Source organism: Lathamus discolor, chromosome 5 (assembly GCF_037157495.1).
Source record: "Lathamus discolor isolate bLatDis1 chromosome 5, bLatDis1.hap1, whole genome shotgun sequence".
Classification (NCBI taxonomy): domain Eukaryota; kingdom Metazoa; phylum Chordata; class Aves; order Psittaciformes; family Psittacidae; genus Lathamus; species Lathamus discolor.
This window is the reverse complement of record NC_088888.1, coordinates 111,785,422-111,799,544: the sequence shown is the minus strand read 5'-3', so window position 1 is coordinate 111,799,544 and position 14,123 is coordinate 111,785,422. Positions and strand designations below refer to the sequence as shown.

The window sequence follows — 14,123 nt, the reverse complement described above, 5'->3', positions numbered from 1 at the left end:
ATGCAAGTAATCAGCAGTGAAAGCTCAACTGCTGCTGAGGCAGCAAGCTCAAACCAGAGTCACTGCAAGGGCAAATGTTTTCTCAAAGATAAATTGTGCAAAAGATGGAAAAAATTGTGGGGTTGGGGAAGAGACAGTGGCAATATCTTCCATGTCTTCCTTTTATTCTGCTTTTACAGCTGTTGCTTTCTTAGCAAAGTGGCAAAGTGTGGCAAAATTTGCTTAAAATTCACTTGCAGCTTCTCATGTCTTTAAACAGAGATGTTTCAGGAGTTAACAAGGGAATTTACGATCTTCAGCAGACACTTGTTTTCAGTCCAGCCACTGAGTGCAAATTGACTTTCTGTTTAAACCTGTGGAGAAGTTGATGGTGAAGAAAGATGTTGGCGAGGGGTGACTCAAAAGCAGCATGTTGCACTGCTGGGTGAATTGGACCCATTTACTCATATGATATCTCCAGCGTGACACAGTGCACAAAGCTTGTTTGTGATTAGAAATGTAGCATTGGAAAGAATCTCTTATATCAGCAAGAACAGCTCCTCGATGTCACTGGCAACATGTCTGTAAGTCACTTCATAACTTTATAAGAAAACTTGGATTGTTCACCTCCCAGCCTATTGGAAGATATTCCAAAATCCTACTTTTGTGCAGATGGAAGCCATTTTCTGATTTTCACTTGAATTTGTTCACTGATCAGAGCACTCCAGCTCTATGCCAGTATTTTACCTCGTTTGTTTGTTTATGAAGAGCAATAGCCTCTGCAGCAAGGAGCTCAACAGCATTCTTCTGCTTGGTTGGACAGTGCAAAGCTTAATTCTTCTTCCAGATGGCTTGAACCAACCTTTGCTCAGGTTTGTTTTTCTTTATTCTCTATTAAGAAATAGTTATACCACCCCAAACCCTATAAATGCATATAGCATCCTGTCTTACCACTTTGCTGGTATGTGCCAAATCAGTGGCTTTTTTTTTGGCTGTGATGATTACTATGTAATTATGAGCTCTTAAGTAGCAGTGAGAGGTTCAATGCTCTGAAAAGACAGAAGACACAGACCTTATCCCCTGGGATGGTGGAAGCCCTGCTTCTGCTGTGTCTAGTTGACTCTCTGGGTGTTTGAGTGACCATGGACTATTAAAATGCCCTGTGCTTATGTGGTATTGCCAACTCAGCTTACTTGGGTCCTCATTTCTTACATGCTTCTGAAGTAGTAACTGCCTGCTAAACGAGTATGTCTCCTTCCATTACCTTTTCTTGACAGCGAGCATCCATACTTTGAAATGTTGTCCTCAACCTGGACTCATCTATTTGGCATTCCTTTGTGGTGTTGGCCTCAAATGGTTTATACTTTCTGAATTCCTTCTGTAAGTTTTAATTTCTCCAGCTGAAAGGCACCTTTCCTGTTTGAACACTGTCTCACTTTTAATTTTACGCTGTATCCCATTGATGTTAGACCTGGTAATCAGCCATAATTTCTAAGTAAAGAAAATGGCACTTTTAGTTGGGTTTTGGTTTGTTTGCGTTTTAATTAAAAAAATAGTAATTCTCTACACTGTTTGTATAGGTCCCAGTCTATCTTGTGGTCTGTACTCCTTTGTTCAATTCATGAATAATATGGAAGGTATGGTGTCTGGTTTTTCCCAGTTCTCCAAACACCTCTTCAGTAATGAGTCAGCTGTGCTGAGTTCTGTGCCCTGGGAGGGAGCCACACAAAGGATGTCCTATGAGAATCAGACAACTCACCTGTATTTGAACAGGATTTGCTTCAGTTGTACATGCAGCATCATCTGGCTTGTTTTGTTCTCTGCCAAATTGCAATTAAAAAAATTCCAAGTGAAAGAAAAGTTTCTAAATATAGATAAAGAGCACGCTTCTGGCTCAAGCAAGGTAATTATCTTGTCACACAGGAGAGGAACAAAAAAGGAGATTGTTTCTCTCTCCTGAGCATAGCTTCTGCTTTATCTTGTGTTGGCTGCTAACTGGGAATACCTGTGGGATGGAAGAGCATGATGGTCCTACGTGCAAGGAGGTTGTAGTGAGGTGGAGGTCGGTCTCCTCTCCCAGGTCACACATGGTAGGACAAGAGGAAATAGCCTCAAGTTGCATCAGGGGAGGTTTAGATTGGACATTAGGAAAAATTTCTTCATCGAAAGGGCTGTCAAGCACTGGAACAGCCTGCCCAGGGATGTGGCAGAGTCACCATCCCTGGAGGTATTTAGAAGATGTGTAGATGTGGCACTTAGTGACATGGTTTAGTGGTGGGCTTGGCAGTGCTGGGTTAACAAATGGACTCTATGAGTTTAAAGGTCCTTTCCAGCCAAAACTTTTCCATGGTTGTACGCCTGTATCTGCCATTTACTAAGAAGACATAGGCTCCAAAGGAGATGCAGTGGAGGGCATGCAGCCTTCATATCACCACCCTGTTTCCTTAGCAGCATATAGGCAAATTGTAATTTTTAGAATCAGTTTGCCATGTGTTCTGTAGGGAGAAGTTCTGAAACCTACAAAAACAACAGGTGGTAACCTGGCTTTCTTTATTTATGCCTTTGACTCTTAAGAGTACAGGCTTCACTGTTTCATAACTGTGGGTTGTGTCCAGCCTTGCTCTTCTCAGGGGTCACAGGAGAGTTCTATGGGGCTAAGAGAAGCTTAGAGTCTTGTTATTTATTTAACAACAAGCTATGGCAATTAATGAGTTACACAAATTAAAAAAAAAAAAAAAAAAGGAGAGAAAAAAGAAGAATGAAACTAAAGAAGAAAATGAAGTCCAGTGGCAACACCAAGCTGAGTGGAGCGGTTGATGCATCTTAGGGACAGGATGCCATCCAAAGGGACCTGGACAAGCTCGAGAAATGGGTCCATGGGAACCTCCTGAGGTTCGACAAGGACAAGTGCAAGGTCCTGCACCTGTGTCGGGGAAATCCCTGTTATCAGGATGGACTTGGGGAGACCGGATTGAGAGCAGCCCTGAGGAGAAGGACTTGGGGGTGCTGGCTGATGAGAAGCTCACCATGACCCAGCAGTGTGTGCCTGAGCCCAGAAACCAACCGTGTCCTGGGCTGCATCACCAGCAGTGTGACCAGCAGGTTCAGGGAGGGGATTCTCCCCCTTTATACTGCTTTGGTGAGACCCCCCCTGCAGTCCTGCATCCAGCTCTGGGGCCTCAGCATAAGAAGGATGTGGAGCTGTTGGACTGAGTCCAGAGGAGGCCATGGACACGGACTGAGAGCTGAAGCAACCTTCCTATAGAGACAGGAAGTGAGGCTTGAGGGAACTGCCGAGGGTTTGTTAAGGCTTAATATTAAACCACAGTTTTTGCCTTGAAAATTGTCGAACACCTTCTGCAGACGTCCACAGCTTATAAAGCCAGAGAAGTGCAGTTCACTGTCATTCATCGGGGTCCCTTGAAAGACAGTCTTTCAACAACAGCTAGTCAACCGAACAATCAACATGAGCAGTACAAACGACCATAAAATCATATGCTTTTTATTTAACATAAAATGAAACATTAAGATAAAATACACATTTGTCCATGTGCTGAAGAACTACTGTATTTTACATTCATTTATAAAGCAGGTAGTTTTACATGACAAAAAGAAGTGAGAGGAAGAGGAACAGAATCGCAGTTAAGACTTAAGCCACAGGGCAGGCTGTTTTTTGTCAAAGTGCTGCCTCCTAGGGGCACGCATTTCTTCAAGTGACAGGTTAGACGCTGTTTCTAGCACTCCTCAGATCCCTCTTAATGCTGGTGAGAAGCTAAGGTGGAATCATACAGCAAAATGAGTGAAAACCTTGAGAAAACAACCCCTGCCAAAATGCATAGCTGCAGCACAACGGACCACCTTTGTGCCTGATGCGTTGCTCCTTTGCTGGAACCGGCCTGTGCTGCTTTTCGATGCCTGCAAGCTACCACACTGAACTACGATTGCTTTCTTTTTTCCACACAAACCTGGCCACAACATCTCACTCAAACCTGACTTTACAAACGGACTGTGATACAATCGCACAGGAGATTTACAGCAACAGAAAGCGCTGTAAATCCAGCGAAGTCGGGTGTTTGTGGGTGCATCCTTGGTGCACCTCTAGACACCAGAGGAAAACATACTTACTGAAACCTCTGTCCCTGAGGTTCAAGGTAATGCCTGTCCTGTCTCGGCTACCGGTGGGCTTAAAATCCTGGGAAACACTCCACTGCACACGCTGCAGCAAGAGTGCTTCACCAGGCATATTCATGTCCTGGTGGTTTGCATTCCTGGTGATGGCCATGGCACTGGCCACAAGGATCCCAGAGCCTGGCCTCCCAAAGGGACACTCTTGGCCGAGATTTTCCGATAATGCAGCAGCTGAGAGGTCTTAACTGAAAGGTACAGACCTGTTGGGTTTAAATTGTTGAAACGTTTAAATTGTTTTAAATTGGAGAAGGGACGGGAGATGCAGCAGTACCAGGGGAATAAGGAATGTTTTTGTTTTCAAAAGTGCAGCAGATCAAAACACATTGCTATTGTATCTTCTTTCTAACCTATATATCTTAAATACGAAAACAAATACAAAAGCTGTAATTCCGTCTCAGGTCTGTGGTGACTTTGCAAGGTGTGATGTCACCAGAGGACTGAGATGAAGCTGGTGTGACCAGGTACACCTAGCTAGAACATAGCTGTGTGTACACACGAACACACCTGCACAGCCCCCCTCCCAACTCCACATATATACACCCCCCAAACAGCGGGACTTTCTTATAGTGCAACTGTTCTAGAGCGGAAGGCCCCTCTGTGTGTCCAGAGCAAGTTTTGACAAAGCATTGGGTGCCGTGGTTTGCCTTTAAAAAGGTTCCAATAATAACTGAAGCAGTATAAAAATCCCAGTTGCCTGCCTTTTCAGGTTTCAGATTGTACTTTTAAAACTTGACTGGTTAACACCTCTTCTTTTCCCACATCCAGTTTCCTTCCCTGTCAGTCCCAGCAATACAGGACTGCTGTAAACATCTCCAGTTTATACACAGGATTCCTGCAGCTGCTTGCTGGAGAAAGTGGAAGTAAATGTAATCTGAGATTTATCTAAGCCAAAAGGCATCATGGAAAAGGGATGAGTCAAGCACACTGCACCTCCTGTGCTGACGATCCGCTTCCCCCTTTCCCTCAGCAGGGATCTGTACTCTTGTCTCTGGGGCTGCAGAACTGGGCCAGTAATCACAGGGCTGCAGCTCTCCTCGTCTGTCAGAAATGGTACATAGAGAACAAGCAGTATCTGAATAGAGTACCAGGAGGCAGGGAGACCGCTGCGTCACTGGCAGTACGCAGCGCAGTGTATCTGGGCCAAATCCTGACTCCTCTGTGAGCTGCTGGTCTCCCCAGCCTGCTCTGCGGCTGCCCTCTGCATTGCTACACAAGAGCAGTGTCTATAGGATACCACTCCTGATGAGAATCCCCTTCATTTCTAATAGCTGCAAAGATGCTGCATCCTCTCCAGGGAGATTCTCACCCAAATTCCTACAAACTAAGAAAATAACCACATCTGCTTTGATAGTGCTTCCTTGAAATTGCTGGACTTTTGGTATATTGCTTGAGTTTCCCATAAGCATCATAAGATACTCGCTTCAGAAATCAAGCTGTTCATTAAAATGCCAGTGGCAGAGCAAAACTGAATAGCTTTGATTTTGTTTTGGTTGAGTAGCTTCTGTAGCAGTACATCTCTTTGGCTAGAACAGTAGCATTGCTGGGGTAGAAGGTCCACCTCAACGCCTTCTCTTCTCCCCATAGGTCATTCGGGGTGGTTATGCAGCAGAATGAACACAAACAGGACACAGGACTGAAAACTGCTCTGTGTGCTCGACCCAGAACTGCCAAACTCTTGCAAAATTCAGTTGCTCGGGCACTCCTGGTTCCTGTGCTACCCCGTGGCTGCTGCTGCATGGGGCAGCACGTCCCTCCTCTCCCCCTCTTTTCTGCTTTTCCTTTGTTTTTTTAAACATCATTACATGCTCAAATCCAACCAGCTCAAATACTTTTTAATACATTGAAAATGTAAAATAAAGAATATATGAAGTACATACAGTATATATATACATATTTCAAATACTTAAAATTCTTATGTAAAATATGACTTTTTTCTATATTATTTGTGTAAAAATACATTTTAAAATGGTGTCAACTTGATTTTTCTGTACATACCCTCTATTCCAATTTAAGTCCCTTTTAAAAAGGCAAAAGAGAGACAAAGGTTTAGTATCTTCAGAACTGCGTTTACAGGCCTGTTGTCAAAACAAGAAACGCATGCGGTAAACAGCACTGGAGTTCTTCTTTTTAAGAATTCCTATTTTTATTGCATTAGTGGAAAATAAAAAAAAAGAATCTTGTCAGTTTTCCTGCTAGTAAAACTATTCCTGGCCTTGCTGGGAAACTGCTGACTCCCAATACCTTGCTCATCTAGTTCATAAATCTTCCTTTGTCCGCTGTTTTTACATATACTAAAATATATATTACTTAAAATATATTACTGTAAGCTCTTAAAATTGATCTTCAGTTATATCAAATGTATAGCATTAAAAAAAGAAACCGACACTAGGTAACAAAGAGAATTCTGGCTGTCACCCTCTGACCATGCTCTCGATTGCTCTCCCTATGGTGACATGAGGGCTGCCAGGACATTGACCACCAGGCCATGGCTCAGCCAGAGGCAGCAACAGCCTGGAACAGCCTCCTCGCACCTGCCCCACTGCCACAATTCATCTGTGCTCATTGCCAGGGGTAATTCAGTGTGCATCTGCCTGCCTTCCCCTCCCAAAACCATGACAGCCATGGAGGCAAAGGCAAGCGTCGAGGGCCAACCTTGTGGTCTTCAAACAACAGAGCCTAAGCAAAACTCCCAAGTGAGACTGAAAGGTTTCCCCAGGGCTCCAAGAGCCCCTGGTGAGGGGGTTCCAGCGAAGGAAGCTGCTGGCCTTCCAGTGGAGACACTCCAGCCCCTTCCTTTTTGACACACTGCAGTGCTGATGGGTGCCATAGCCTGCCCCTGGAGCAGCGGTGGGTTCTGCCTCAGCCCTTCCACAGGTCACGTGCTTATCCCGGCACTTCTGCACTGGGCTGGAGACCATCCACCTCCAGGGAGGTAGGAGGATGTCCGGGCAGGGCTGGCACTCGCCCTTCTGGGATCTCCCCACCAGAGATGCCTCAGCCCACTTCAAACCTACCACTGCACACACCAGGCCTGCAGTGGTCTCTGCACCTGAACAAGACTCATCTAATGTTATGACCTGAGGATACCTCCTGGCTGTAACTTCACCAGGAACTTGCTGTCCATCAGCTATTCCTTACTACCATAAACTTGGCCAAGCAGCCTGTCCACCTGGCATCGTGGTCCTTCCTTATGGTTTAAGAGCGGACATGAAAATTTCACGCAAAAGCCGGTCCCTGGGCTGCCAATCTGCCTCAACACCCAAACTCATTTAGAGCTGCCTTCACTGCTCCCCTGCATCAACATGTGTGGGGGGAGTTTGCGTTGGGAAGTTAAAACTCCATGGCTTAGTCTGTATTTCTAGTTCTCAGGCTGCAGGACTTGGATGTAGCTTGAAAGGGAGAATTCAAATCCAAGTATCTTTTCTTACTCAAGTTGGTTTTACTGCCACAAACATAGTTTGACATTAGGCTTTGAAAACACTTTATCTTAGACTTTTTTTTATGATGGCATTTACTATAGTGCTATTAATACCTGAGGGGGGGAAATCAAAGTAATATTTTTCACTATGTCACGACAGCAGTTTCATTTATAAACCCTGTGTGAACGCAGGTTTGTTGACCATCTGGAAGGAACAGTGGGAAAGTCAGATGATGGGAGGAGCGGGGAGTGCCAGGAGGAGCTCAGCACTGATGCGGCAGCAGCACTCCCAAACCGACTGCTGGATTTCCCCCTTCAAAAATACACGATTCAACAACCAGCAGTGTAAAACACTCAAAGACTTCAAGGTGTTAACGGCGACCTGTCCTTGCAGAGATATTACACTGAGCCCCGTTACGTCTAATGATTTCCTAACTACTTAATGCCCACTCGCAAACCCGTGGAGATTGTTCCATCAAGTTGCACCTAGTAGCTCATAGCATATGTTAAAATCAAAGACATGCAGTTAAAAGAATTTATTTTCTTAAAAAGAAATAGAAGTAAAGTAGCCCAAGCAAAGTGCTGATCCATTGAAAGATAACTAAGGCACTGAACAGAGTCGTAAACGTCCGAGTCATCGCACAAGATGCCTACGCTGCCAAACACGAGCCTGGAGCCACTGGGATCTTCACCACACATCCCAGCTGGGGCCCACTAGAGCCAAGCTGCTGTGCTTCCCACAGGGCTGCTTTGGAAGGGGCAGCTTCCCCCACTGCCGGAGCCACAGGAGCCATCTGAACCCTTGTGCTGCAAGGGGACACCTGTACAATTTAAAGGGAGGATCAAGAAACCCCTCAGAAAGGGTCGGTGACTGTGTTAGAGAATGGAACAGGCCCAGCAGCAGTTTAAAAAGCCCATGAGCACCAAGGGCAAGGTGGCGGATCACAGCCTGCTACTCCAGAATCTTCTCCTCCTTTCCCCTCTTAAGCAGCCTTGAAAAATCCCATTGGTAAAAGCCAAGGTACGAGCAGAATTGACCCAATTATGCCAGCAAAACCTCTTTACTCTTATTTGAGGCAAGAATGACTTTTTCACTTTATTTGTACCTAGCAACAGTCTTTAAATTAGGTTATACTGGGAGATCTCTCTTGAACAGGAATGGATGTGTCTGCCCAAGGACTACACTACTGTAACTTCTTTCAGGCCTAGATGAGGCATTAATAAGAGACAGACCTTGCTCTCAGTCCTGCACTGCCCAGGGATGACAGCTTGAAACCCTTCAACACTGCATCTGAGATTTAGAGTGGCAGAAATTCCTCTTACAGAAGAAGTGATGGAAGCAGGCAGTAATGGCTGCCCTCCAAATTGGTGCCAATGGACATGGGCACCCAGGGAATGAGTTATCCCCATGACAGCACAACAGGGTAACAACAGGAGAAGGAACCCACATTTGCTGCTCTGCCCCTTCACACGTGCATACACACACCAGTGGGGTGTTTCCTGAGCTACAGCCACCACTGGCATGTTGCAGCATGCAAACAACAGCAATTTTTTATGTGACTTTTTTCTGAGATTTCAGTTTGGGATTAAAATATGGACTTTATTTCTAACACTTGACTCCTCTGCGCTGCTGGGTGTCTGAGCAGTGATGTGCAATTAGAAAGCAGGGTTGCTGCTCCTCACTAAATATAAGATGAGCAAAACGGAGACCAAGATACGCTGCAGCTCCTGCTACCTCACACCCACTAATCCTGCTCCAGGGGGGCCACGCTCTGCTGGGCAGGGAAGGAAACGCTTCTGATTAAATCTGCAACTCGCTATTCTTTATCGTTACCAAATAAACCACCGCCTCTCCTTGGAAAAACACACTGCTTCACAGGGGAGTATCTCCGGGCTCTACCAACAACGTGAGAGAAGGGAAAGGGGAAAGCAGTAGTACAAGTCAAATGGGGAGAGGAAAGGCAGGCTGAGGACCCCGCTCACAAAACAGCTGTCCCACCTATTTTGTTTATATTGCTTCATCTTAAAAAGGCCTTTGGATTAAAAGTGAATTCAGTGCTTTTCCATCAAAAACATACACAGATCTGTTACCTGACCAAGATGCAGTATGGCCCCCACCCGCCCCCGACAGTGACAACATGGGACTGGATGTGGTCAGTGAACCTGATGGTCTGTGTTTCGGAAGAGAAACACCACACAGATCCTCGATGTGATGTGGATGCGTTGCGACACATTAAAATGCAGGTCGGCATGTGCTTCGTTAGCCAGCCTGGCGCCACTTGTTGAGAACAGAGTACCATTTTGTAATGGCTTTAATTTCAATTAACCAAACTGAATGAATTCCTGAACACTGGAAGTGAGGATGAGCATCACTAGCGATATCCCAACACTGGGCTGAGGCAGGGGGCACAGCCTCCTCCCCAGCCCCACGCAACCCCAAACCTCAGCTGAGCAAATCCACGCCGAGTTGAGCCTGATTTGGTATGTTAAAACACAAAGAGACACCCACAGCGGGCAACAGTGAGGCCCAACAAGACACTTGTTTTCCTTTCCCTATACGTAGCTAAATATAAAATCCTCTATAGAAATGAGAGACATCTGACTGTGGTGGAGGTCTGGAGGAGCACAGCAAGCTTCCCAGAAAGCAGCAGGACTGAGCTTGGGACACCTCACTTGCATCATGCACCGACACAGCTCGTGACTGTGGGACGGCTCTTGCCAGCTCCCTCAAATCACCCCAGAGAGCACGTTTCTGCTGAGTCCCGACAGCCCGAAATGAAAGGCAGGTCAGCACATATTTGTGACCTCTGCTTTAAATGGTTCCTGGGATTTACTGATAATCACGGTCACCGAGTTGTTTTAGTGACTGAAATTCTTGAATCCTATGGTTAGTACAGGTGCTTTTTTTTTCAGTCTTTACCAGTAGCAAATCAGCCAGTACCTTCCTTCAAACAAGGTTACTGCAACTGACCCCTTGAAGAGGAGAGGATATGCCAATCAAACCCATCAGCCAATATTGCACAACCCAGTATGCCTTCCGGAAACAGCTAGGTCAGAAGTGAAAGGCTGGCACAACGTTAATGCCTTCCACATCTGAAAAATGTGAACTTGGTTTAGAGCTGGCGAGCGAGCCCGTGCAGAGCTCCTGCTTCGGTGCTCTGTCATCAGTCGGTACAAATACTGTGTTTCTTGACTATCCTGGTCTACTCTTTGTCAAGAGAAGACCAACAACGGGCTAAGGTTTCACCAGGGCGGTCGTTCCCCCATCTAGAGCAGAGCTCAGCAAACGTGCCGGAGAGCAGGCTGGGGTTAATGAAGCTGCAGTACAAGTCAAACACTTATCTCCTAAAAGATTGAAAAAATATTTTTAAACAAAATAATGTGACATATTTACATAATTCCTTAAGTGCAAACTCTTGTCACAATTCACGTAGTTGAGCTCAATTTAGACTCACTGTACAAGAAGGTGCTCTTTCTTTAATGAAAGAAGAACTCTACTCTGTATTCCTGATTCAGTAACGTGTCTCTTGTGCAAGGCAGTAAATTTCCTGTTTCTTCCCCATGTACTTCCAAAAGCAAAACCAAAATCAAGCCATTCTCCTCCTCCCCACTTCCCGTCCCGGTTACCGCACGACAAGGCAGGAGACACAGAGCTTAGAAGGGCCGATGCAGTCATCATGGCAGAAGGCCCCACAGCCCTTGCACATGATCATGGCTTTCAACCTGCAGTAACATTTGGAAGGGGAATCCTCCATGCTGCTGTCTTCAGCAAAGGCTTGAACAGGGATGGTCTGACTGTGGTTGCCAGAGTTCACAGCTTGGCTGGTGGGGATGGTGGTTACAGTCACTGAGAAGGACATGACGTTCCCCATGCTACTGGACAACTGGTTGCAGTCAGACAGCCCGGTCATGAGGGACCCCTGGTTCACGTCCGGGGAGGTGGAGACGTTTATTGTGCCACTGTAACTGGGCCCAATGAGCTGCGCTGCAGCACTCGCAGAGAGCTTTGGAGGATGCGGAGGGGAAAGCAGCAGAGGCTGCTGCGGCGCAGAGTCCGAGGACGGCACAGGAGTGCTGAACAGCTCCGGGTTGCTGTGCATTTTGCCCCTCATGGCATGTGCCACTTGCTCTTGAGCGGCCTGAATGAAGTCTCGTGCTAACATAGTTCCATCAAATGCCTGAATGTTCTCCTTGTTACCTGCTGTCTGTTGGGATGTCGCTGCTTCTGCCTTTACACCCTTTTTAGCAAGGCTGCTGTAATCCGAAGAATTTATGCCATGTGAGACCTGCTCTTTTTCACACTGGCCAGACACCTGTGAGGCCTGGGGCTCCTCTTTCACACCGGTCTGCTCGTGTTCATCACCAGTACTCTCATCATCTGCATCTCCTTCATCACTGCTGCTGCCATGGCCAGCCTCCTCACATTCCCCAAACTCTGGTTTTGGAGCATCAGCAGGACTGTTTAGACAGAAGCGGTTTTCAGGGTTCAAGAAGAAGCTTCTCCTCAAACTCTCTGAGCCACGACCATAGGTGGAAATGTTGAGCAGATAATGACCAGACATGGCAGGCTTGGATGTCCTCCTGCCCATGAAGCCTAACACAAACCTCTGGCTGGCAGAGCTGTTTTCTAACTGGAAACCTGAGGGAGGGAGGTTCAGTTGTGAGGGCTGGAGGACTGGCAACAAATTCTGCCTCTGGACCCTCTTGATGAGAGTCTGGAGGATCTGCTCTTGTGTGGTTTTGCTGAGTGCCTCATGGCCCTGGTGCTGGTCAACACTGGGGTCCTTTCCCGAGGGGAGCGGAAAGGTCCTTGGAATGTGAGGCAGAGGCCTGTTCTGGCAGAAGACCTTCCCAAGCTGTTGTGTGGGTAAACTTGATTGCCTTTCACCACCCTCAGCTCCAGTGCCGCTCCCAGCTACAGCTGTAGTACTAGCTGCCCCTTTTTCTTCATGGGAAGCTAACAGGACAGTTTTCATTTCTACTTTGGTGAGAGCCTTCGGCAGGATTTGCTCCAGAGGGACGTTCTTGCCTTGAAGAAGCTGCGTGACTAAAGGGTTGTTAGCAGGAATACTGGAGCTTGGCTTTGGGAGGGCCCCACTTGAGCCTGAACTTGGATGAGTTTTAAGGCTAGGTGCCACTGATGATGCATTAGAGAGGGGGACGGATGTTATGGACGTGACCACACCTCCAGCCTGCGCTTCTGAGCTCATGGATGTCAGCGAAGACACCAGAGGGGAAGGAGATTTGCTTTTACAAACATCTAAGCTGGTCCCTCCTAAGGCCGTAGGTGCTACCTTAGTTACACTTGTGTTGGCATCTGCTGTGGCCATAGTGATGCAGGCTGCTCCATCCCGGACCGCTGCTGTCCCACAGCCCTGGCTTGGGCCTGCTGGAGCAGGAGGTGCTTTCTCTTGTTTTTCCCTGCTGCCCACACTCAGGGAGCCTGACACCTGATTTATGGTCGCACTGGGGGTGCTTGGGTTTGTTCTGTTGATATTCTCTAGGGCTGCTGCTGCTGGTGAGGAGGAGCCAGTGCCTGTATTGCTGGCTGGAGCTCTGGGCTGCAGGGTGGGAGTTTGCTGTAGTTGTGCTCTAGAAGGATGGTGAGGGGGTGCCTGGTCTGGGGCCGGGGTCTCCATGTGGGGACAGCTCCCTGGGCAGTGGGTAAGAAACCTTCTCGAACTTCCCCCGCTTCCAGTTCCTGCCAGTTCCAGTGCATTTCCTCGAGTTCCAGTTTGGGTGGCTCCACTTGCTGCTGTGTTACTCTTCTCTCCTCCACCACCCGGTGGGCCCCCACCACCGCCTGGTCCAGGCCCTGGGACAGCCCCCCCTGTCGAGGCGGCAGCAGCAGCAGCAGCGGTGGCGGCGGCGGCAGCGGCTGCTGCCCTCTGAGCCTTGGCTTGCTGGGCTTTTGCTTTGATGTCTGCCAAAGTTCTGGCTCCCCTTCTTCCCGGACTGGTAAGTGAGATGGGGAAACGTGCCCTGGGAGAGACCTGGCCCGCAGGAAATGGCATTGGGGAGATTCTGGAAACAGGAATCTGAAACAGAGGAACAGAAAAGACAGCTGAGACATGGGGACCATTTAACCTGTGTTTAAGAAGTGTTTATAGTTTGGTCTTAAGGGAAACAGTTGTAGTTTTGGAGGAATCCCTTTGGAGAAGTCCCTTCACTCCCTCACTTGAGATAAATAGTAAGAGATATGCATGATCTTTTGATGCCTGACACCCCTGTTTTAAGTCCTTACGATCTTCGTAACAGACTGGAAGCTCAGCCCTTGCCATTGTGAGCTACTACATCATACACCCTTACTCCAAAAGAGAAAAACCTGTGAGGGTGTTCCAAAACTCAACACCTATTACCCTTTATTCTGCATTTAATACTTTATTCAGATGTAATTTATATTCTTTTAAAGGTTTGTGTCAACATTCTGCTGGATTCTGCACGTCTCTTCCACCCCTGCAGATTTGTACCTGTTTCCTCAGTATATCTTACTGTTACATTTGTTCCCATGTATCTGCTGACCTCCCTCCTCTGAGTA

At 47.1% G+C, this 14,123-nt stretch overlaps 1 protein-coding gene across 3 annotated transcripts in view; it reads right to left on the bottom strand.

Moving 5' to 3' along the window:
• Positions 1-3,465: 3,465 nt before the first annotated feature.
• ASXL2 (ASXL transcriptional regulator 2) overlaps positions 3,466-14,123 on the bottom strand; it is a 114,903-nt gene continuing 104,245 nt past the window's right edge. For all 3 annotated transcript variants that reach the window (XM_065682014.1, XM_065682015.1, XM_065682016.1), the window contains one exon: positions 3,466-13,623. In XM_065682014.1, the coding sequence (XP_065538086.1) occupies positions 11,209-13,623 (2,415 nt within the window). In that variant the 3' untranslated portion in view covers positions 3,466-11,208. The remainder of the gene's footprint in view (positions 13,624-14,123) is intronic.